The sequence below is a fragment of the Anabrus simplex genome, chromosome 8 (assembly GCF_040414725.1).
Source record: "Anabrus simplex isolate iqAnaSimp1 chromosome 8, ASM4041472v1, whole genome shotgun sequence".
NCBI lineage: Eukaryota > Metazoa > Arthropoda > Insecta > Orthoptera > Tettigoniidae > Anabrus > Anabrus simplex.
Genome location: NC_090272.1, coordinates 33,819,288 through 33,841,604, shown reverse-complemented (window position 1 = coordinate 33,841,604; position 22,317 = coordinate 33,819,288). Strand labels below are relative to the sequence as shown.

The 22,317-nt window shown below is 38.9% G+C and overlaps 1 protein-coding gene across 1 annotated transcript in view; it reads right to left on the bottom strand.

Moving 5' to 3' along the window:
- Positions 1–475: 475 nt before the first annotated feature.
- Positions 476–22,317, bottom strand: part of Rassf (Ras association family member) — a 154,969-nt gene continuing 133,127 nt past the window's right edge. Inside the window, exon 9 of the mRNA XM_067153106.2 lies at positions 476–1,071. Coding sequence (XP_067009207.2) covers positions 1,011–1,071 — 61 coding nt within the window. The 3' untranslated portion in view covers positions 476–1,010. The remainder of the gene's footprint in view (positions 1,072–22,317) is intronic.

Sequence of the window (22,317 nt, the reverse complement as noted above, 5' to 3'; positions counted from 1 at the left end):
TTGCCAGCAAATTTTCAGTGGGTTCTCTTCAGTATTATGATGCCAATTTTAAGATAATGGTCTTTTAAACGCACAGAAATAAAGAATAATTGTGCAGCCGAAAAAAAAAGGCATGACGAAAACCAATGTTCGGCATCTAAAAATGCGTAGGCCTACTGTAAAACAAAGGTACTCATATGATTTTACAAAGTACAGTACTTTTTGAGCCTGATTTAAATTTTTTGAAGGAAAAAGTGGGGTTCGTCTTGGATTGGGAGAAATATGGTACTATATTTTTTCAGAATGAAATTAAAGATACACTTTTACGTAGTATTGGATTTTGAAAAATAACAAACAAGAAAGCCATAGTGTGGATATTATCTGTGGAAATGCAAGTTCTGAACAAACTGATTGCTGTTTCATACTTTTATACAAAAGTCGGATATAACGACAATCCGTAAACTCTTTCATAACGACAATCTGCTATAGCGAGTAAATTTTTCGCTGTTACGAATTCTCGCTATAACGGACTTCAACTGTATTTCAACCTGGCATCTGAAATGCAGCAAAGTCACTGAAAAGAACTTGCAGTCCCCTGTGTCGAAAAAGACACTAAATATCTCTAAACTACTCTCCATGCAGTTATCAGCTTTTGAAAAATGTAATACATTCCTGAATTAAAGTTTGCATAAGAACTTACAAATAGTTGTGATTCATGTAAACTGATACTAATTCTGGGTGTGTGAAGGGCTAGAAAATTGGTATGGCAGTGGATTAAAGGTGCTGATGAGCCAAGAAGTTATCACACCAGAGAGAGAGTCAGGTTCTTCCTCTAAACATTAATAACAACAATAACAAGCTCTAGGACTATAATTCAGTAAATGATGTCTTGGTCACTTAAAATAAATTAGTTTCTTACTTTTAAAAAGAAAATATCTACTGCATTTGAAACTCAAATAATAATAACTCTTCATATATACTAGAGAGCAATTCATTAATATAGCATATCACCTTCCAACTGCCTAATATCATCATAATCTTACCTTCAGGTCTTCCATTCTCTGTTTTATTCTTCTTCGCATTTCTCTGAATCTAAACAAATAAAAGCAGAAATTTAAATTACCAAGCACAAGCAAAAAAGTCAAGCATTTAACAAAAAGAAAAGGCTGACATCTAAAACACAGATGAAATTTATAAAACATATATACATACATACATACATACAGACCTAAGATGAAACGCTCGTTAATAGAGCAAACGCCTGAAAAGCCTTACATCTGATATGTTTTTGACATATAAGAGCCCCATCCGCAGTTGCGTCATAACAGGAGGGGCCTTGAATTCTTGAACTTCACAGGATAAATTGCACCTTCGGGAAGGAAGCCATTAGCCTCAGAAATGCTCAGTTTTGCTTGCCGGTTAGCAGTGAAACTGCAGAATAACACAATGAGCCTGTTTGTACTTGTATTTCGCATTCCATTCAGAAGTTAGAAATGTATTTCGTGTTTAGTTGTGCAGCGAAGGGTAGGGAATATTTGTCACGTGATAGCCTACATCTTGAACATAATCGTGTGAAACTGACCAGCGTGGAGCATATTTGTCTTGTGATAGCCTAATTATGGATACGATAAAAGTCATGAAATTCCTTACTAATGAACACAAAATTAAAGTCTCGTCGAAGTTTTCTTCAATTCAAAATGGTGGCCAAAGTCATTCTGTTGCAGTCACACATTAGTGATGGGTCGAACTAGCTCTTTCAAGGGAGCTAGCTCATTTGCTCCCGCTCCCAGCTCAGAGTCACTCAAAAGAGTGAAGGGAAGCGGGAAGGTTGGAGCGAACCAAAGAATTCAGGCCGCTCTCCGCCTCCAAGTTCGTTCGTTCATCCGGTTTAGGGCAGAAGGCTTTTCATGACTTCCGGTCGCTCTTTATGACTTCTGGTTGCTCTTTATGACTTTCAGGAATGAACGAGATAGCACAAATAGTTTACATTTCCCACAACAGATGGCAACACAATATCCAGTTTGGTACGCTACTCTTTCAAGACTGAATGCACCGTATGAGACGTATGTTTGAGATATTGCTACTAATCACACGTTAATAAATAATTGTTTAAAAATGTAATGCGATGTATATACTAAGGCATGAGTATTTTATTCATTAAATCCCAAAATAGTGTTATTTTACATTTTACAGATTACTCACGACTCCTGTTTTTATTTGAAGAACGAGATAGCGCGAGATAGTTCATATTTCTCACAACAGATGGCAACACAATATCCAGTTTGGCACGCTACACATAACAATTAGTATGTGCACTGCTGGCAACATTGGCAAATAATCCAATGAAAAAAGCTTTATATACAGTAACGAAGAAACGTATCACAAATATACAGTGTTAATAGATGGCATAAGTTCCATTCTTCTTAAAATGATGTCTTTCAAGATTGAATGCACCGTACGAGACATATGTTCGAGATATTGGCACTACTTCCATTCGGTCGTGGCAGTCTACTGGAATTTTTTCCAGATGAGCATGAGACGAGTCTCCATTCTTGTTCACATAGTTTACATTTCACTCAACAGATGTCATCAGAATAATCTGTTTCGAATGTAGATACAGAAAGTTTCTTGCTCCACTCTCCACATTGGAACAACAGATTCCTTCATTCAATAATGTAGCATAGGAAACATAACTGATTAAATGCAATCTTTAACAAAAATAATGGAAAATACTATCAGCAGAAATGTACATATAACTATGTATAGCATCTCTTACTACATACTGTATTTTTTTCTTTTTTCACATACAGTGTTTCACACACTCTTCTAATGTTTTTTCAAGAACGATTATACCATAGGAGACGTATATGTTTGATATGTACATAGAGGCACTCCTTACATGAGTACACTTCTTCTTCTTCTACTACTGCTTTTCCTACACTTGTAGGGTCGCGGGTGCGAACTTTTTCGCATATGTGGATTTGGTCCTGTTTTACAGCCGGATGCCCTTCTTGGCACTAACCCTATGAGGAGGGATGTAATCACTATTGTGTTTTTCTGTGGTGATTGGCAGTGTGGTGTGTTCTTTGAATATGAAGAGGAGAGTGTTGGGACAAACACAAATACCCAGTTCCCGAGCCAGAAGAATTAATCAGAAGAGATTAAAATCCTCGATTCTGCCGGGAATCGAATCTGGGACCCTCTGAACTGAAGGCCTCAACGCTGACCATCCTGCTAAGGAGTCAAACCCCTTACATGACTACATGTTAATACATAATTATTTGAAAATATATTGCGGTATATACTTTGGCATGAGTCATTTAGCCTATATTTTACAGCCGAAACTAGCGTTATTTTATATTTTCCTTAATTCGATTTAAAACTATGGTATATCATTTTATCCACTATACCGTAAAACCCAATGATGTTGGCAATATGTTGATTCCTAACTATGACCGCATTTACGAAATAGGTGAGGATTTGTCAGAATATTTCTTAATTATTTCAGACAGAATAAAACTAAGCTGTTTCTACTTGCTGAGTGGTACATTCAGTATTTGGGATAGTGACTGTTGTTCGTGCTTAGTTTAGGATAGTTAACCCGAACTTGGTATCGTTTATTTGCTTTTAACCTACTGGATCGACAGTACATCCTTCATAGATTATGAGCTTTTTATTATTATTATTAATCACATAAAGTAGAATTCGCACACTAGTAGTAGTAGTAAACTCGTGTCCTCATCCCGAGGTGGTGCAGCTCTTTTCAGGCACACCCCCATTGGAGGTGAGCTGCATGTACCATTTCAACCACATACCAGCCCTCCTGCCATTCTTAAATTTCTGGCAGTACCGGGAATCGAACGCGGGCCCCCAAGGACAGCAGCTAATAACACTAACTGTTACGGTACGAAGGCGGACATCAGCATACTAATATGATATGACCTATGTGATTAATAATAAGTACTACCATCAGCACTGTTACTAAGATGACTTTGATACAAGGATTGGGGCAAAAGTCATGGCAACTATTTTTTTCTTGTAGATATGTGAACGGATCACAAACGTATATGTGTCGTGTGGAAGTTCTGCAGGCATAGTGTGTATGCAGAACAACAGATGGCTCTGTAATAGCTGGTAGTAGCGCAGCGAGGACTGTGAAATCAGTCAGTTGGTAAGTGTCGTGCGGGATGGAAGTAACCCGTGTTGAGCAGCGCGCTTACATCAAATTAGCCGTTCTCCGAGGGTGAAATGTGATGGAATGTCACAGTGAATTAGTGGAAGACCTTGGGAATAATGCTCTACCATACCGTACAGTAGCATGGTGGGTAGGAAAGTTTCAGTAAGGACGTGTGTCAACCAGTGATGAGCAATGTTCAGGACGACCTGTCAGCGTGCGGACCAACGTGGCACATGCTGTCATCGAGCAGCTCCTGGATGAGGACAGAGGATGGACGCTACTCAAGTTAGATAGGGCAAGTGGCATCAACAAACTCACCATCCACAGGATATTGCGTAATGAGCTGCAACTGCGCAAAATCGCATCGGGGTGGGTACCGCTTGCACTGACGGAAGTTCAAAGGTGGGTGCGCTATGCAATATGCTCCAACCACCTTGCACGCTGGCAACAGGATGGCGATCAATTCTTGTCACGAATAATCACCATCAATGAATTTTGGGCCAGGGCATACGGACCAGAACTGAAACGTCAGTCCGCGGAGTGGCGACATGCTGGATCACCAAGGAGGCAGAAGGTCCGTCAAAATCCTTCCCACCGAGCTCGACAGCTGCAGTCGCTTAAGTGCGGCCAGTATCCAGTAATCGGGAGATAGTGGATTCGAGCCCCACTGTCGGCTGCCCTGAAGACGGTTTTCCGTGGTTTCCCATTTTCACACCAGGCAAATGCCGGGGCTGTACTTTAATTAAGGCCACGGCCGCTTCCTTCCAATTCCCAGGCCTTTCCCATCTCATCGTCGCCATAAGACCTATCTGTGTCAGTACAACGTAAAGCAAATAGCAAATTTAAAAATATCCTTCCCCAGTCAAATTGATGGTGATCGTCGCGTATGACGACAGGGGTGTAATTGTTTACCACTTTGTTCCACATGGCAGAACAGTGACCGCACAGTACTAGAGGGACTTCCAGGTGCGACTGGTACGACGTGGCGTTCGGGAGAATCGTCCGGATCTTGTGGACAGTGCAATAATCCTGCACGATAATGCAAAACCACATAAAGAAGAGTGTGTAGGGCAGCTACTGCGACTTTGGGGATGGGAAGAATTGGAGCACCCACCATACCCTCCCGACATTTCGCCCTGTGACTTTGATCTCATTTGAAAGATTAAGGAACCACTATGTGGTAGGCGGTTTGCAACATGAGAGGACATTGCTAATGCTGTGCACCAACAGGTAACCCGATTCACACATGGTGCGGCAAATGCTGAGGCAGATGGTATTCAGCGCTTCCCACACCGTTGGCAGCATGTGGTGTCAGTAGCAGGGGACTACTTAGAGGTCTTTGGGCACAGGTTTGTCATGTCAACTTTATGTGTATTGTGTTGTCATTCTTTTGCACCGGGAAGGCCATATTGCCCTGTATGCTGCTATAATAAATTAGTGTGTTACGGTATTTCAGTACTATTCATTGTCCACACATGTAGTTAACACCTTGTCCTTTCGTCTGTATATGTCATATTTTCCAACCGGACTGGTATCTTCAAGAGAAAAAAAAATCGTTGCCACGACTTTTGCCCCAACCCTCGTATTTTATAAGGATTATAATTTGTAGATTATGAGTGCATACAGGAAGTGAACTGGTATGTACTGCTCAATAACATGTTATTTATTTCATTTTATTGTTTTGTTAGGTAGCAGGTTGCCAGAACTATGGCACAAATAACGTACATAGCAGACAGACCACAACCACTGGTGCATGGAGTGCGGGAAGAGGCTAGACTGGGTAGTCTATAAAAAAGAAATCGGCATATGTACGTCACCTGATTATCTGAAGCATGGTATTGGCTGGAAATGAACGAGAGTCGATGTTACGAGCTAGCTCTTTCTTGGAGCCGGAGTTGATGGTGCAGGTCGTTCGTTGATAAAAGAGTCGGCTCGTAAATGAACGACTGGCTCTCAAGGAGAAAGGAGGGAGCTAGCTCATACAAGAGTCGACTCGTGTTTGAACGACCAGCTCTCAATGAGAGAGAGCTAGCTCTCTCCAATGAGTCGTTCAAAAGAGTCAGTTCGTTCATGAACGACCCATCACCATCGCACATGGCCGTGTATAACCTGCAATTCATTGTCCAAGGGCTGGTATTATAATAGAGGGTTAAACAGTTGGTTCAGTTTAAACTTCGGTTTATCTGTTAGTCATGTATTATAAAACTTAAGATTAAGTTTACCTAGAGATTAATTTTACTGCCACTCCTCTACCGTTTAACCCTCTTGGAGCCAGGAGCCGATCTGGTCGGCTGCTCACCATCAGCTGGAAGAGGCCAGAGCTCCGCCTTCACTCTACTACTGTAAAGAGCCAGGCCGTTTTTAGTGGAAATACATGTATTTTAACATTCATGTATATCTACCGGTGTATGGCAAATACAGGCAAGAAATTTTTTACACGTCGACTACATAAAATAAACAATTGATCCAGAGTGATATGAAGAATTAAAAAGTATTATTGTTGATATTATAGTTGTCAATATCGTTTATTTTTAGGAAGAGAAAAACATTTTCGCACTTTCTCTCTCAATATCTACTTTGAAAATATCACCTAGGATGCAAAAGAATATACGTGATAATGTAGAATTTATTTCTAAATATAATTCTATAAAATAATTACGCTGAACGGGAAAAATAAAAATATAAAAAATAAAACTTCAAACATTTGCCACTAATAAAAATAAGACAATTTTCCTCACCGATAAAATTCATGCATATATCGATGTATGGCAGATACTGAAAAGAAATTTTATATGTGTGGACTAGATTGTATAAAAATTGTTCTGAGCTATTAAAAAGCGAAAAATAATAGTTGAGATTATAGTTTTATTTTAACGGAAAACCCTTTTTCTCGTTTTCGGTTCCAGTATCCATTTTTAAAAGCATTTTACAATACAATTCAATATGCGTAATTAAGACGTGTATGGCACTAAAGCCCTGATGGTCCTTGGTCTACCAAGCGACCGCTGCCCAGCCCGGAGACCTGCAGTTTACGAGGTGATGGATGGTCAGTGAGACGAATTCTCTCGCTCATTATTCTTGGTTTTCTAGACCAAGGTAGCTCTCTCAGCCTCAGATATCTCTCAATTGTAATCACTTAGGGTCACTTAGTTTGAGTGGACCTCGAACCAACAGTCAGACCCAGGTAAAAATTGTTCACCTATCCGGCAATCGAACCCATGACTTCCGGGTGAGAGGCAGCCACACTACACTTGATCCGTGGGGACTGGCATTTACGTAATAATAGAGAATTTATTTCTGAACAGAATTATAAGAATTACTCTGAACGAGAAAAGTAAAAAACAATAAACGTGCAAATTCAAATTTATCATGTCACTAGTAAAAAGAAGGAAAATGACAAAATAAATTTACTCACCGAAAATTGTTGAGAAGAAGACGCATCACCAGCTATATAATGTTGTTCAAAGTTTGAGACCACTGTTGAAGCACTTAAGGGTATTTACATTAACACTAATCACTTATCACATCTCTTCTTTAGCTTTGGTGATCCCGGGGGCATGTCTGGTATAATTTCCTCACTGCTCCCTGAACTAAATTCACTATCGCTATCCGACAAATCATCTGCATTAACTTTGCATTGTTCCAAACACTGCATTAATTTATTGTCATCAATACCTGCTGAAAATATATCACGTGAACCACTTGCCACTCACTGCAAGGAGCAATCTTGTACTGACCGGTTAGCGGTATTTCTAAACACAGGAAACAACTCTCGTGAAAGCTAGAACACCCTCTTAGAAATTCCAAAGCTAGGCCAGGCACACAATAACTTGTAGCCCCTTTACTATAGGTTGTCACATATGTATGCACATCACTGTAGGTTGCCACAAAATTATACATATCATAGAATTTTCTGGCAACTTCCGACTGGATATTTAAAATGTAGGATGTTAAAAGGTTTGTTTTATCACCTATTCAATACATATAAATTTTATAAATTAGGAATTTATTATTGATTCCACTTGAGACATGTTTCGCCCTTCATTGAGGGCATCATCAGTCAAATTATCACCTCAAGGCAAAAAATCAGGTACCTGGTTAGTAGTTGACATGCACAAATTAATACATATTATTAATACACATACAAAAATTAAGTATGGGAAATAGTTGTACAAAAGTGATGGTTGAACATATAGGTTTATAGATGAGAAGTCAGCACCAATGCGTAAAATTAAAATAGTAGAGTTCGGCAGTGGTGCTCTGGAGAACAGTTGACGCAATCATAGGAAAATATAAAGTTTAAAAATATTTACATTATAACAATTAAGGGAGAAAAGGTGTAGTGTTCGGCGTCAATGTTTGTAACCAAAAATTAATGTCAAAGGTTGGTAACTATACAGCGTAAATGTTTTATTACGCTGAATGTTATACCGGTAATGTAAATATTTTAAAACTTTATCTCAACTGTTCAATTGAACAATGTAAATACTGTATAGTTACCAACCTTTGACATTAAGTTTTGGTTACAAACATTGACGCTGAACACTATACCTTTTCTCCCTTAATTGTTATAATGTCAATATTTTTAAACGTTATATTTTCCTATGATTGCGTCAACTGTTCTCCAGAGCACCACTGCCGAACTCTACTATTTTAATTTTACGCATTGGTGCTGACTTCTCATCTATAAACCTATATGTTCAACCATCACTTTTGTACAACTATTTCCCATACTTAATTTTTGTATGTGTATTAATAATATGTATTAATTTGTGCATGTCAACTACTAACCAGGTACCTGATTTTTTGCCTTGAGGTGATAATTTGACTGATGATGCCCTCAATGAAGGGTGAAACATGTCTCAAGTGGAATCAATAATAAATTCCTAAATTATAAAATTTATATGTATTGAATAGGTGATAAAACAAACCTTTTAGCATCCTACACTCAGTATCTTCAATACGGATAACAATGATTTTTATCACTTGGATATTTAAAGGCCGACCTGATAGGCTCTGGCAATTTAAAGGGCGGGTGCTCGCAGTACCGCCTGACTCCAAGGGAGTTAAACTGAAGTTTAAGAATGCATAACCTTACAACATGGCAGAACAAATGGATCTCGAAGATATTTTTGAGGTGTTTGAAGAAATACTAAGCGATGACGAAGAAGTGGTTCAAATTATTGAACGACCATGGGCACCATGAGTTTTTCAAGCAAGGGCACATCACTTTCACATATAATTATAATTTAATGTATTTTACAATGTGTTGAATGGTGGAATATCCCTCAAACTCTACCTTATTAGTTAAACGTCAACACGGAAATGAAGATCATAATCTACGATACTTTCGCATATGGAACAAAACAGTTTTTTAAACAGGTTTAGGCTTACAAAAAAGACTGTCATACCCCTATTTCAGCAAATTGGTGCTGGAATAAAACATGCAATGAAAAGGTAAGAATGTAAAAATGACTTTTTGAACTGTTTAAATGTCAAAAGTGTAAATTTTAGAAAATAAAGTAACTTCCTTCTATTTCAGATATCATGCTGTACAACCTCTCAGTCAGCTACTAATAGCATTGCGGTTTTATGCCTCCGGTAGCATGTTTATTACAATGGGAGATTTCAGAGGAATTCATAAGGCCACTGTTTCACGGACTACATGTAAATATTTCTGTACTAATTGCACAAGCAATTCTATTTCCTTACAAGTAAAATTAGGACAATGTTTATTGTTTTTATCTGCCATTTTACCTACAAGAAGTAAACAAAATTTTATCGATAGTAATCTTTTCTTGCAAGTCACTGCAAAACATTATCGACAGTCATCTTTTCTCTCAAGTCACTGCTACCAAGATCATATATTTCCTCCCTTCTTCACCTCAGTTTAACTTAGGCCGGCCATTATAAGACTCAACATCGGTTTAAATTCAAGTTACAGTTTTGTTTTTGTTTTTTTGCTAGTTGTTTTACGTCGCACCGACATAGATAGGTCTTACGGCGATGATGGGACAGGAAAGGGCTAGGAGTGGGAAGGAAGCGGCCATGGCCTTAATTAAGGTACAGCCCCAGCATTTACCCGGTGTGAAAATGGGAAACCACGGAAAACCATTTTCAAGGCTGCCAAGAGTGGGGTTCGAACCTACTATCTCCCGAATACTGGATACTGGCCGCACTTAAGCGACTGCAGCTATCGAGCTCGGTAAGTTACAGTTTAACTCAATCTTCAGTTTAAACCTTCATTATAATACCGGCCCTAAGTGTGACCAGAGAAATAATGTTTAATAATAACCAACTGGTCCGAAATAAAAGGCTTCTACTATCATTTGTTTTAGAAAGAGTGCGATCTGTAGTAATAGTTTGATATTTTTATATTTGTTGTTAGGTGTTTTTAAAACTTTTAAAACTTTTCAGTGCACTATTAATTTATAAGCCCGGGATGAATAAGTTTTCATATTTGTTCTCTCATGTTTTTCACACCTTTTAATACTCTCATCTGATAGAGTTTTCACTATACCCGCGGGTATACGACATAAAATTCCATTATGTCGGAAAAAATCGTATCTAGTGTTACCATATCTCTGCTGGATAGTTTTTATTTGTGTATTCAGTAGTACGTTTTCTCGCTTAACATGTTCTTTTCCCTTGTCCCCTACAGAAATGTCTTAGTGAGGTAAACACACCTGAAAAAAAAAAAAAAAAAGAAAAAAGAAAAAATCATTTAAGTAAACTAAGAAAGTTTCCACTTTAATAAAAAACTTGTGACTGTTGGCATCTTTCACAGTCACGACGGCTAAAGAATCTTCTGTTCTGTGTAGGTCAGTCAACACCTCAGATGTACTGTAATAACCACTGTAAAGTATCAGATATATTTGTTAATTCCTCTAATGCGACTGAAAAGGCAACAGAATCCTTAGCTTTATTAATTAGCTGCCTGCTTACATCACTAGGATATGGCATGCCACCGTCTAGCATCTTAGAGACAGGGAAATTTTGTGGTCTTGTTATTTTCAGCACCATCTTATAAATGGAACCTACTGCCTCCAAGTCACAATTTTCTTCTTGGACAATTGACAGTGGCAAACAATTAAATATTATTCATGAAAACATTATTTACAAATTAAAACTTACATCAGAATTTGATTGCTGAAGACAGTCATGTGTCTGAAGCTCTCGAAGCTTAGCTTCATGTTTTTTGCCTACTAAATTATTCATCATACTCATCCTTGTAAACACCACTATAGTGACATTCTTTTGTAAATTTTTGGTGAAGTGGTGAAGTGGATTCATTCAAGGTTATGAATTTCATTATTGGTTCTGTATTGAATTAAGATTACATGTAATTTTACAAAGTTTATTCCACCTGCTCAATACTGTACAATAATTGCAATGTCTATAAATACATTACAATATGTTATCAAGGGACTAGTTTCGACCTTATGTGGGTCATCATCAGCCTAAATAAGATACACTTTTGATTTGCCAATGTCCTAAAACAAAATTACATTGTGGAAATAAAAATTAAAAGAGTGAGCTGTGTATGTGGTGCGGTAATATACATATAAAATGGTGGAGTGGATGAAATGTTCATAGATAAAATTATGTTTTACTAATCAATGACAAATAACATTTCAGGTTTACATGTGTTGCAATTAGACTGCAAGAATAGTATCACAACAATTTTCTTCAATGATGATTGAAATGTTACCCCTTCTTTTAGTGAATACTCTAAAATTGCACATTAAAAGTATAAGATGCCGGTCTGAATACAAAGTACAGATGCTTCTATTGAGTTCTATATTTCAGGTGCATCTTCAGGTAGAAAACTGAATGTTGAACATTGGCACAGAGGATGTCTGTCTTGCTTAAGGTCCAATATTTCTGATACGGAAATTAAATGTAGAACTGGTGGAGCAAAAAATTCTAAGGATATGAGGAGAATTCCCAATCCAAATTGGAACCAATAGCACCTTGCACGCAATGTGAACGACTTGACCAGTAGTCTGCAACTAGAGTAAGTACAACATAATTTTATCTATCAACATTTCATCCACTCCACCATTTTATATGTATATTATCACACCACATACACAGGTCACTCTTTTCTTCCTTCTTTCTCTCTTTCTTTCTTTCTTTCTTTCATTTTGGCCAACTGTGGACCATGTTAATTCAATTTCAGCTGCTTCTGGGCTTTGGTCTGCACCTAGTAATCCTTCATTCTTTCTCTCTGCAACTTTCTTCTCTCTTCCGTCCATGGTGTTTGGGTCCGCAGACTAATTTTTTCTCGGAAACTCTTTGTGTTCTTTATTTTCAACTTGTAAGTTTCCCTGTTGCTTATTTCTGATCCTTGTATTTCCATTTCTGTCAGGTCTTTCTTCACTTCCTGATGCCAGCGTACCACAGTTTTCCTGGTCTCAAAAAACCTTACTATCTGGTTGGTCTGTCTTCCCGGGTCCATTCTGTAGATGTGTCCAAAGAACATGGCTCTCCTCTTCCGGATGGTGTCTGAGATCTTTTCTATCTTGCAGTACAGTTCTTGGTTTGCTTTCTTTCTGTATGATCCATTCTCTGTTCTTTGGGCTCCCAGTATCTTCGTTAGAATTTTTCAATTCCACCAATTCTAACTTCTTGACCAATCCTACCTTTCTTCTTCTTCTTTTATGACCACATAGGATCACTTTAGTCAGTCCGTCGTTCAGGTCTCTTTGAAGGGATTGTTCGGGCTTTGCGGTCCTCCCAGTACTTCTTCAGATGCTCCGATCTTCGTGCCCTTTCCTCAGTTGAAAATATGCGTGTTGTTGGTCTGTTTTGTGTAAGGGTAAAGCGGAGGTTTGTATTCTTGAGTTTTGCATTCAATTTTATCTTATTTGTGGTGTCTTCTGTTGTAAGGCCTATTTCCTTCAGATCCTCTCTTACTTCTCTGTTGTGGTATTTTTTGAGACGAGATTGTGTTGTACCAACCCTACCTTTATTAGGTTCAAACATTCAGCTGCATATAAGGCTTCTGGACAGATCACTGTCTGGTAATGTCTGAGTTTTGCACTGATTGAGATGTTCTTCTTGTTATAGCTATTCATACTTAGCTTGTATGCCAAGCTCATTTTGTTGATTCTCGATATCAGTGCCTCTTTCTCTGACAGGTTGTTATCTATCCACTCTCCCAGATATTTAAATTTCTCTACTTTCCGAATCCTCCCTCCCTCCACTGTCATCCATCTGGGTGCTGTTTCGATGTTGGTCATGTACTGTGTCTTCCCGAAGGAGATCCGCAAGCCTGCCTCACTTGCTTGTTCCTGGAGCTGGGCAATCTGGTTCCGTGCCTCCTCTATTGACTCTGACAGGATCACAATGTCATCCGCAAAGGCTAGGCAGTCGACTACAGTCCCTCTCTTCTTATATCCCATTTGTATACCACCTATTCCTTGCATTTTCTTGTGCCACTCTCTAATGACCTTGGTCAAGAACACAGTTGAATAGAAGGGCAGAAAGCCCATCTCCATCTCTGACCCCTGTTTTAATCCTAAAGGATTCTGATAGTATCCCCCTGAATGTGACCTTGGATGCTGTGTCAGTCACAGTCTGTTTGATGAGCTCTCTGGTCTTCCTATCAAGACCCATTTCTTCTAGGATATGGATCAGTGTTTCTCTATCTCCCGAATCATAGGCCTTCTTGAAGTCCACAAATGTGAGCAAGAATTTTTTTGTTCCTCTGTTTCTGGTATGCTGTGATCAACTTCAGGTTCAGGATCTGTTCCACACCTCCTTGATACCAATTTGCGGTTCCAATTATTTTTCTGCTCTGAAAAGATCTTATATGTCTCTAGTAGTAGCGATATTCCCCTGTAATTGTTGACGTCTGCCTTATCTCCTTTCTTGTGAAGAGGGTGTATTAACGCTGATGTCCATCCATCTGGCAGCTTCTCTTCTCCCCAGATTGTGTGTAGGATTCTTGTCAGTTCAACGATCACTCTGTTGTCAGCATATTTCCAAAGTTCTGCAATAATCCCATCTTCTCCAGGTGCTTTGTTGTTCTTTAAGGTCTTGATGATTCTCGTAACTTCGTCCACAGTCGGAGGGTCCAAGCCTGGGTTTGGTTCCTTGTGACTGTAGTCGAATTTCTGAGACGGTGGCTCACAATTGAGGAGTTTTGGGAAGTAGTCTGCCAGAATCTAGCAATTCTCCACATCACTGTGAGCTACTTTTCCTTCTTGGTTTCTGAAGTTGAGGCATGGTGGATCATATCTACTCAAAGTGTTCTTGAATGTTTTATAAAAGTCCCGCGTGTTATTTTTTTGAAAATTCTGTTCGATCTGAATGAAGCGTTCCTTTTCATTCCTTCTCTTCACATTCCTGATGGTCTTGGATGTTCTTTTCCTTATTTCCTGGAACTTCTTCTGGTTCTCTGGTGTTTTCTGGGAACACCAATTCTCCCACGCCTTTCAGCGTTCTTCGATTGCATCATCAACATTCAGATGACCACCATGCATGTTTCACCTTTTTCTCTACAGGAACTGTGACTCTTACAAAATCAATCATAGCCTCTTTTAACTATTCCCATCCTTGGTACTGTCTTTTGTTTAATTCTGTTGCAAAATCTTCGTGCATTCTGAGATTTTCTCTGTCAAACTTTGTTGTTCGAGTTGTATTCCTGTTTTTCTGGGATCTTGGAATGATCTTGACTTTGATCTTGGAGAGGAAGTGATCTGAATCTAAATTTGCACCTCTCAGGACTTTGACATTTTGGATCTCCTTTCCCGCATGTTTTGAGATCGCTACGTGATCAATCTGGAACTCTCCTAGGTTGGGGTTGGGAGATATCCATGTTTTCTGTTTTCTTGGGAGGTGTCTGAATGCTGTAGATTTCATGACCAGATTGAAGGTCCTACATAACTCTATCAATCGCTCTCCATTTTGATTAGTCCTTTTGTGGGCTGGATAGTCTCCGATGATGGCTCTGAATCTCCTTTCTTTCCCCAGTTGTGCGTTAAAATCTCCAAGGAGTATAATCACATTGTTGTTTGGTACCTTGGATATAGTTTCCTCCAAGTCTTCCCAGAATTCCTATACTTTCTCTGGGTCTTTCTTGTTGCTCTCATTTGTAGGTGCATGTGCGTTGACTAGCGTGTAGAGTTTATTTGCTCCTTTGAAGGAAAGGGTGGAAATCCTGCCGTTCCTGGAAGTGAAGTCTGCGATTGTTTCTAGGATTCGTTTATTGATTATAAAACTCGTTCCCAGGTGAGGGACATTTTCATCACTCTCTTGCCTGGTTTTCCGTTCAAAATCCTGTACCTTTGTGATTCAAAAGCTGACTCATCTGTGAATCTGGTCTCTTGTAATGCTGTTATCATGATGTCTTGTTTGGACAAAGTATTGGTCAGATGTTTGAGTTTTCCAACTTCAAGGAGTGAATTGACGTTGAAAGTTGCAAAGTGAGTTACTCTCTTGCTTTTTAATCTCTTGCATGCTGGTACGAGCACCCTAGAATCCAAAGGCTCGCTGACGTTCTTGACAATGGTGGATTGGTTACCACCTGGGGTAGTGCCTATGCTAGATTATTCCATCATGCTGAGTCGAATGATTTTGGCTTGGGGCCGATGCCTAGACATCGACAAGAGATACAACTAAGGTTGTTAGCCTCAGAGGAGTTAGGTTCACAGCTGCTCATAACATGGAGATCAGACGCTGCCCCTGAGCCGCCCTTTATGGGTTCAAGCACTCAGAGTAGTTTTGGTAACTGCACTCTATTAATCCCGAGTACTAGGCTGCCTCCTCCACCACTTACGCCGTACCAAAGTCCACCTTCTCCGCCGTTAACGCCGTTGAGGTCTTCGCTCGTCACCCTGAGCTGGGACCCTTACTAGATGTTACACACTGGGTAAGTGTGCTCTGGGACTCACGTGGGCAGGGTCGCCACTTCCTGAAGTAGAGCTGCCTCAAAGAGGGTCTCTACCCACTACCCTAAGTTAACTCTTTTAATTTTTATTTCCACAATGTAATTTTGTTTTAGGACATCGGCAAATCAAGAGTGTATCTTATTTAGGCTGTTGCTTGTTGTTTAAAGGGGCCTAACATCTAGGTCATCGGCCCTTTAGGCTGATGACCCACATAGGGTCGAAACTAGTCCCTTGATAACATATTGTAATGTATTTATAGACATTACAATTATTGTACAGTACTGATGCATTTTGCATGTAACCATGTCTTAACTATAACGCTGACAAGAGGAGGTTGCCATGCGGTTTTATACAAAAGTGTTCAAATTTTGAGGATTTTCCTTTCATTAAAAAATATTTTAGCCCTGTTCGAGCATTTTTGCTAATGGACCTTATTTTGTTCAAAACTTGATGTTTAAAATCTATCCTCAATCTTTCATAGTCGTATTCCCGCAGATATTTCCAACTTGTCTCTGAGGCGTAGTTGCTAGTGCACTGACGTTGGGAACTAAACGTTTCGAGTTCGAGTCCGACCTTGGTCAGCACTTTTTTTTTACTGATACATCCCTTATTTTATTTTTTCAATAACTTATTTGCTCTGGTCTCTTTTGTTTTAGAGCTACTTGCAATATGTTAAATCATTATTTGCCCTTTTCACTTCAACGTGTCTTAAGTGTCATCAGTTAGAATTTAAATGCAGCATGGCCAGTACGCTACATTCATTCACACTGCACCAAATCTAATGCAGTAACGCAGGAGCCCTTCCGTCTGTTCCATCATCAAGCTAATCTTTCTGTATTATCCTAAACTCAATTGGGAACTTGTGTGAGCAATATTGCAGTACACTCTCCGTTCCGCATGTGCCGCATAACCAGGTTCGATAAGCCAGAGGTTTTAATTTATGCTTATGGAGATTCAATATTACATGTGCGCGGCTGTCTACAATCAACAGTATCTTGAATGCGGTCAGCGCGGTCATTGACGATAAAATGGGACTGATGCCACCTAATTTTACAATATTTACAAATGATGAAGACGATGAATTTGGCATTCTTGCAGTTTATTTATGCCAGTACATTACAGATGCACTGACTATATGCACGCAGACTCTAAAATTGCACAAGTTTATCCTAGAAGATTTTTAGCTCATCGTCAAATATCACGCATAAAGCAATGCTTATTGGAAAATGTTTTACAGAGGCCATTATCAAGGTACTGAAAAAAAAAAAAAAAATTTGGAAGATAAACTTTTTGTGGAAGGCAATGATAATTTCCGAGAAGAAAACTTGAAAAACATGGATATTCTAACAAGTGGCAATAGCCAGACCCATCAGCTAGCGAAACTGATATAGAAGATTATGAAGTACAGGCAGATATTTCTTTGGACATAAAAATCAACATGGTCTGTAAAAACTATTCATCAGTATGGAGGAGTTGCTCTTCATAAAAAAGTCAAGTGAGAAGGTGGTTTGTGGAAATTTCAAAACATGGTAGTTGTAGAGAAAAATATGTTATGATCGAGATATGGACCCTTGATCGATTTCACGAGGCACGGAAGCAAAGAAGGCCAGTGACTACCAAAATGCTACAGAGATGGGCATTGCAAGGTGCAGTCCAGCATCAATGTCAAGAATTTCGCTTCACAATATCCAATGCGTGGGTTAAGAAATTCAAGGCGAAATATAGAATCAAAACAACGTAAAGGAATGCATTACATCAAATCGAAACGAGGTTTGAACTTGGATGCAATTTTTCAAAAATGTGTTTCAATGAAAGTAGCCTCTGGAAAATATAAGAAAGATATGATATTAATTTAATTTCTTCGTACTGATGGGACAGCAATTCACAACATCCCATCCTTATATATAAGAAAGATTTCGGGATTAATACTGATCAGACAGGCTGTGAGTATAGGGTACATATACAAAGGACGTTATCTACCCAAGGAGAAAAAGTAACAGAAATTTACTTGGCAGATTTTATTAAGGTTACACATAGCTATACAGCACAGCATGCTGTAATGCTATCCAGGAAACTTCTTCCTATGGAATTTCTCTGCACGCAAGAACCAAAGGGCATGTTCAGCCCTTGTGTAGCCATCAATGTAGAGAAAGTTGAAAAAGATCACTTCAGAGGTTTTCTTAAAAATGTAATAATGCCGTTCGTGGGAAAAGAAGAATTTTTAATGATTTTGAATTCGTGGGGAGGACAAACAGATCCATACCTATTGAAGGGCTTTATGACAGTAGATAGCAGGTGCACGGCAGACGTAGATAATAATGTTATTTGCTTTACGTCCCACTAACGACTTTTATGTTTTTTCGGAGACGCCGAGGTGCCATAATTTTGTCCCGCAGGAGTTCTTTTATGTGCCAGTAAATCTACCAACACGGGGCTGAAGTATTTGAGCACCTTCAAATACGACTGGACTGAGCCAGGATTGAACCTGCCAAGTTGGGGTCAGAAGTCCAACGCCTCAACCGTCTGAGCCACTCAGCCCAGCGGCAGACGTAGAAATCATCCCACCACATTGCACCCTATTTTACCAACTATGCAATATCCAGTCTTTTTGACAAGTAATAAAAAAAATTAGCCTGTCTATTGAATACTTTGCTTATATGAAATAAAAGTGTAAGCATACTCTGTTTTGATGAATACTGAATTTTCACGACCGCACTGTAATCGAAATTGACTTTCAACTTATTAGGTCATGTTATGTACATATAGTATGTGTTGAAGAGATGTCAAGAACAGAACAAAAATGGCCAACCGGACACCAGTGGGATCCGATCCCACAAACTTCCAATTTTGCATCGGTTGCTCTATCAATTGCGCTATGGTGGCCTAGGTCATATTTGTTCTGTTGGAAAGGATCTAAGCTACAGGTCTGGCACAATTGCCATCACACTGCAGAGTGCGTGCAAGTCATCTGTTGTAGGCCAAGTCAATGAATATTGAATTTTCACAACCACATTGTAATCAAAATCAACTTTCAACCTGTTAGGTCGTGTTATGTACATATATTAGGTGTTGAAGAGATGTTAAGAACAGTACAGAAAAAAATGGCTAACCAGAAACCAGTGGGATCCAAACCCACAACCGGTTTTGCGTCAGTTGCTCTACCCTTGGTTGGGTCTTTTTAGTGATGTGTTAAATTTTTAGATCTTGCTAATGTTTTTCAAGTTGTGTGAGCTGTTGTATATACAGTATGGCCTCTGAATGCTGGCTGTCAATTGCATCTAATAGTATTTTTGTGTTCTTTGTATTTGGTCGGAGATGGCATTTTATTCGGCCTATACATGTGGCGCTGCAGTTTGGTTCTTGACATCTAAGCTCTTTTGGGGAAGAGGTATTTTTTTGTTCAGGTTGCATTTGCAGATGTGTCTTTGTATGTATCATAATTAATAATTTTCATGCTAAAATTTAGCATTCACAGAGCACATACATGACAGCAGATTTAACCAACCTCGATGACCAAACACATCTTCGCGCTACTAAAATAATTTACATAGTAAATAGAAATAAAAATTTAAAAGTAAGGAAGCATTCAAACACAAATCGCAAAATAGACCAACCAAACTTAACGACCATGCACTTCTGAAAAACTGCCCTCTTCAGGTTGTTAAATTATAGCAAAACAAAATTTCACACTAATTTTCATTAGCCCTTAATGAATTCCATCAGAGGTTACTCTGTCATGAAATACACCTGGAATGCGGGTCAGGTTATTCTTACCAGTACTAAATTTTATGAATTTAGGCTGCGACTTGGCATTCAAGACCGTTATGTAAGTTATTCACAGTATCACTAAAAATACAGTACACAAGGTACAAGGTACATGTTCCCTATGGGAATCAACATCTATGTCATACAAGATACTGTTTAATCTATAACTACACATTTTTTTCTTTCAAAGTTACTGTCATGCATTCATGATATTAAACGCCAAGACAAATAAGCCATGGCCAGGTAGCATTCTCCATGCCTCAACTTAACAAAGAAATTATCTTTCCGCCTCCCCTCACACCCACAATAGGAAGCAACTAATCTGGACTCAGTCCAACTGTTAGCGGCAAAGAAAGCTGGTCATGGATAATTACACAAACTATCTCAAAGTTGCAAAAGACCATCTAGATTCACATTTTATCTGATTTGTTTCATAATATCAACAATTCACAATTACTGACAAGTTTATGCAATATAAACAATTTTGTACATAATATATATGCATAGTTAAAAGTGATCTGTTAAGGCTGGTCTCCACTGATTAACATTTAACACCAACATGTTAAATTGAACATGTTAGCACTGACATGTATGTTGTCATTGCGTCTTCCAATTGTCGGCACATCGGCAACTTCCGTGCTGTTTCCATGCCAACAGATAGCTTAAACGACGTGCTTTTCAAGAAAAAAAGTACGATTATAGTTACAAGCTACAAATACAGTACGAGCACATGTCGTTCTCTCTGCAATATACTAAAATTTATAGTCAGAAATGGAAAGGAGCAAGGAGATCATTCTGGACTTAATTAATGATATAATAGGAAGGCCTTCTTTGTGGGATGTCTCATCGAAGGAATACCAAGATAAAGCGAGGAAATCCGACAGTTTCCCAGAACTCGAAATTTATTATGATTGCTCCCGCGAGTGCATTGAAAAATTGTTAGCCTCCCTCCGCTCCCAGTACAATCAAGAATTGCACAAAAAGTTCAGAAAAGTCGGTAATTGAGGATGGGAGTGGATGAAGTTTACACTGTGTGGAAATGCAGAGTTATCCCAAAGACGCAGGTGAGGTGGAATGGCGGCTCGTAACTGTGTGTCCTCCTTTCTTATGGTAGGAAGTATTTTTTCCAAAATTACATTAAAATCATGCTCAGACATTATCAGAAAGTTTTAAAATCCAAACCTGGCTTCTACTTTTAGCTCATTCAGAATGTCATCCACATTCTGCCTTTTATTGAGATATTGTCGTACCTACATTCTCCTTTCCTTCCTTCTCAAGATCTTGTAAGAAGCAACAGTGGCAATAAAAAAGGCTGAATCCTCTTCATCTGAATCCATTGTCCTTGTTTGAAAATACAAAACACCACCTGAATGTATTATCACAAACTGATATGATGAACTACCTGTATATAAACAAAGGAAGTCAAGTTTAGTAATAATGTTATTTGCTTTACGTCCCACTAACTATTACAGTTTTCAGAGATGCCAAGGTGCCAGAATTTGTCCCACAGGAGTTATTTTATGTGCCAGTAAATCTACCGGCATGAGGCTGGCTTATATGAGCACCTTCAAATACCACCAGACTGAGCCAGGATCGAACCTGCCAAGTTGGGGACAGAAAGGCAGCGCCTCAGCCGTCTGTCACACAGCCTGGCGAACTCAAGTTTAACATATTCATAAGTGTGGACACAATGTTAAATGGAACAGTATTTAAAAGTTAACCTGTTGATGGTGTCACCAGTTAACATTTAACAGTTTTAATATTTAACCTATTGTTGTTAAATGTTAAGCAGTGGAGACCGGTCTTTAAAGTCCGAGTATTTTGTCGTAGAAAGAAACATGTCATTCCACTTATATTTGCTCGTATTTTACCAATACATTATAATTCATGGAGGAAGCTTCAACAGTTGAAGTCTCTACTCCATAAAGCAGTGTTAACCAGATGTCACATTTCAACTTTTGCCTGAGTTAGAGGCAATATTTTTATGTTATGATATTTATACTAATACCACTCTGACAATGAGATATATACAGAAAGACAGGATCATTGAAAGGAAATAGGACAAACATGGGCTTTTCCCTCATCAACCCCAGTTCTTCCACATCCATGTCTTATCAGCCAGAGGAGTCCATTTCTGCTTCCCAGCATCATCAGGAGGGCACACTTCGACACTCATTGAGGTGCCACCTTGACAGAACTTCAGTCTTTAATAATAATATTGGCTTTATGTCCCACTAACTACTTTTACAGTTTTCGAAGATGATGAGATGCCAAAATTTAGTCCCACAGGAGTTCTTTAACGTTCCAGTAAATCTACCGACATGAGGCTGACGTATTTGAGCACCTTCAAATACCACAGGACTGAACCAGGATCGAACCTGCCAAGTTGGGGTCAGAAGGCTAGCATCTCAACCGCCTGAACCACTCAACCTGGCTTCAGTCTTGATATGGGAAGCGTAGGATAAGAAGAAAGCGAGACAAACACAGAAAAACAAAAGA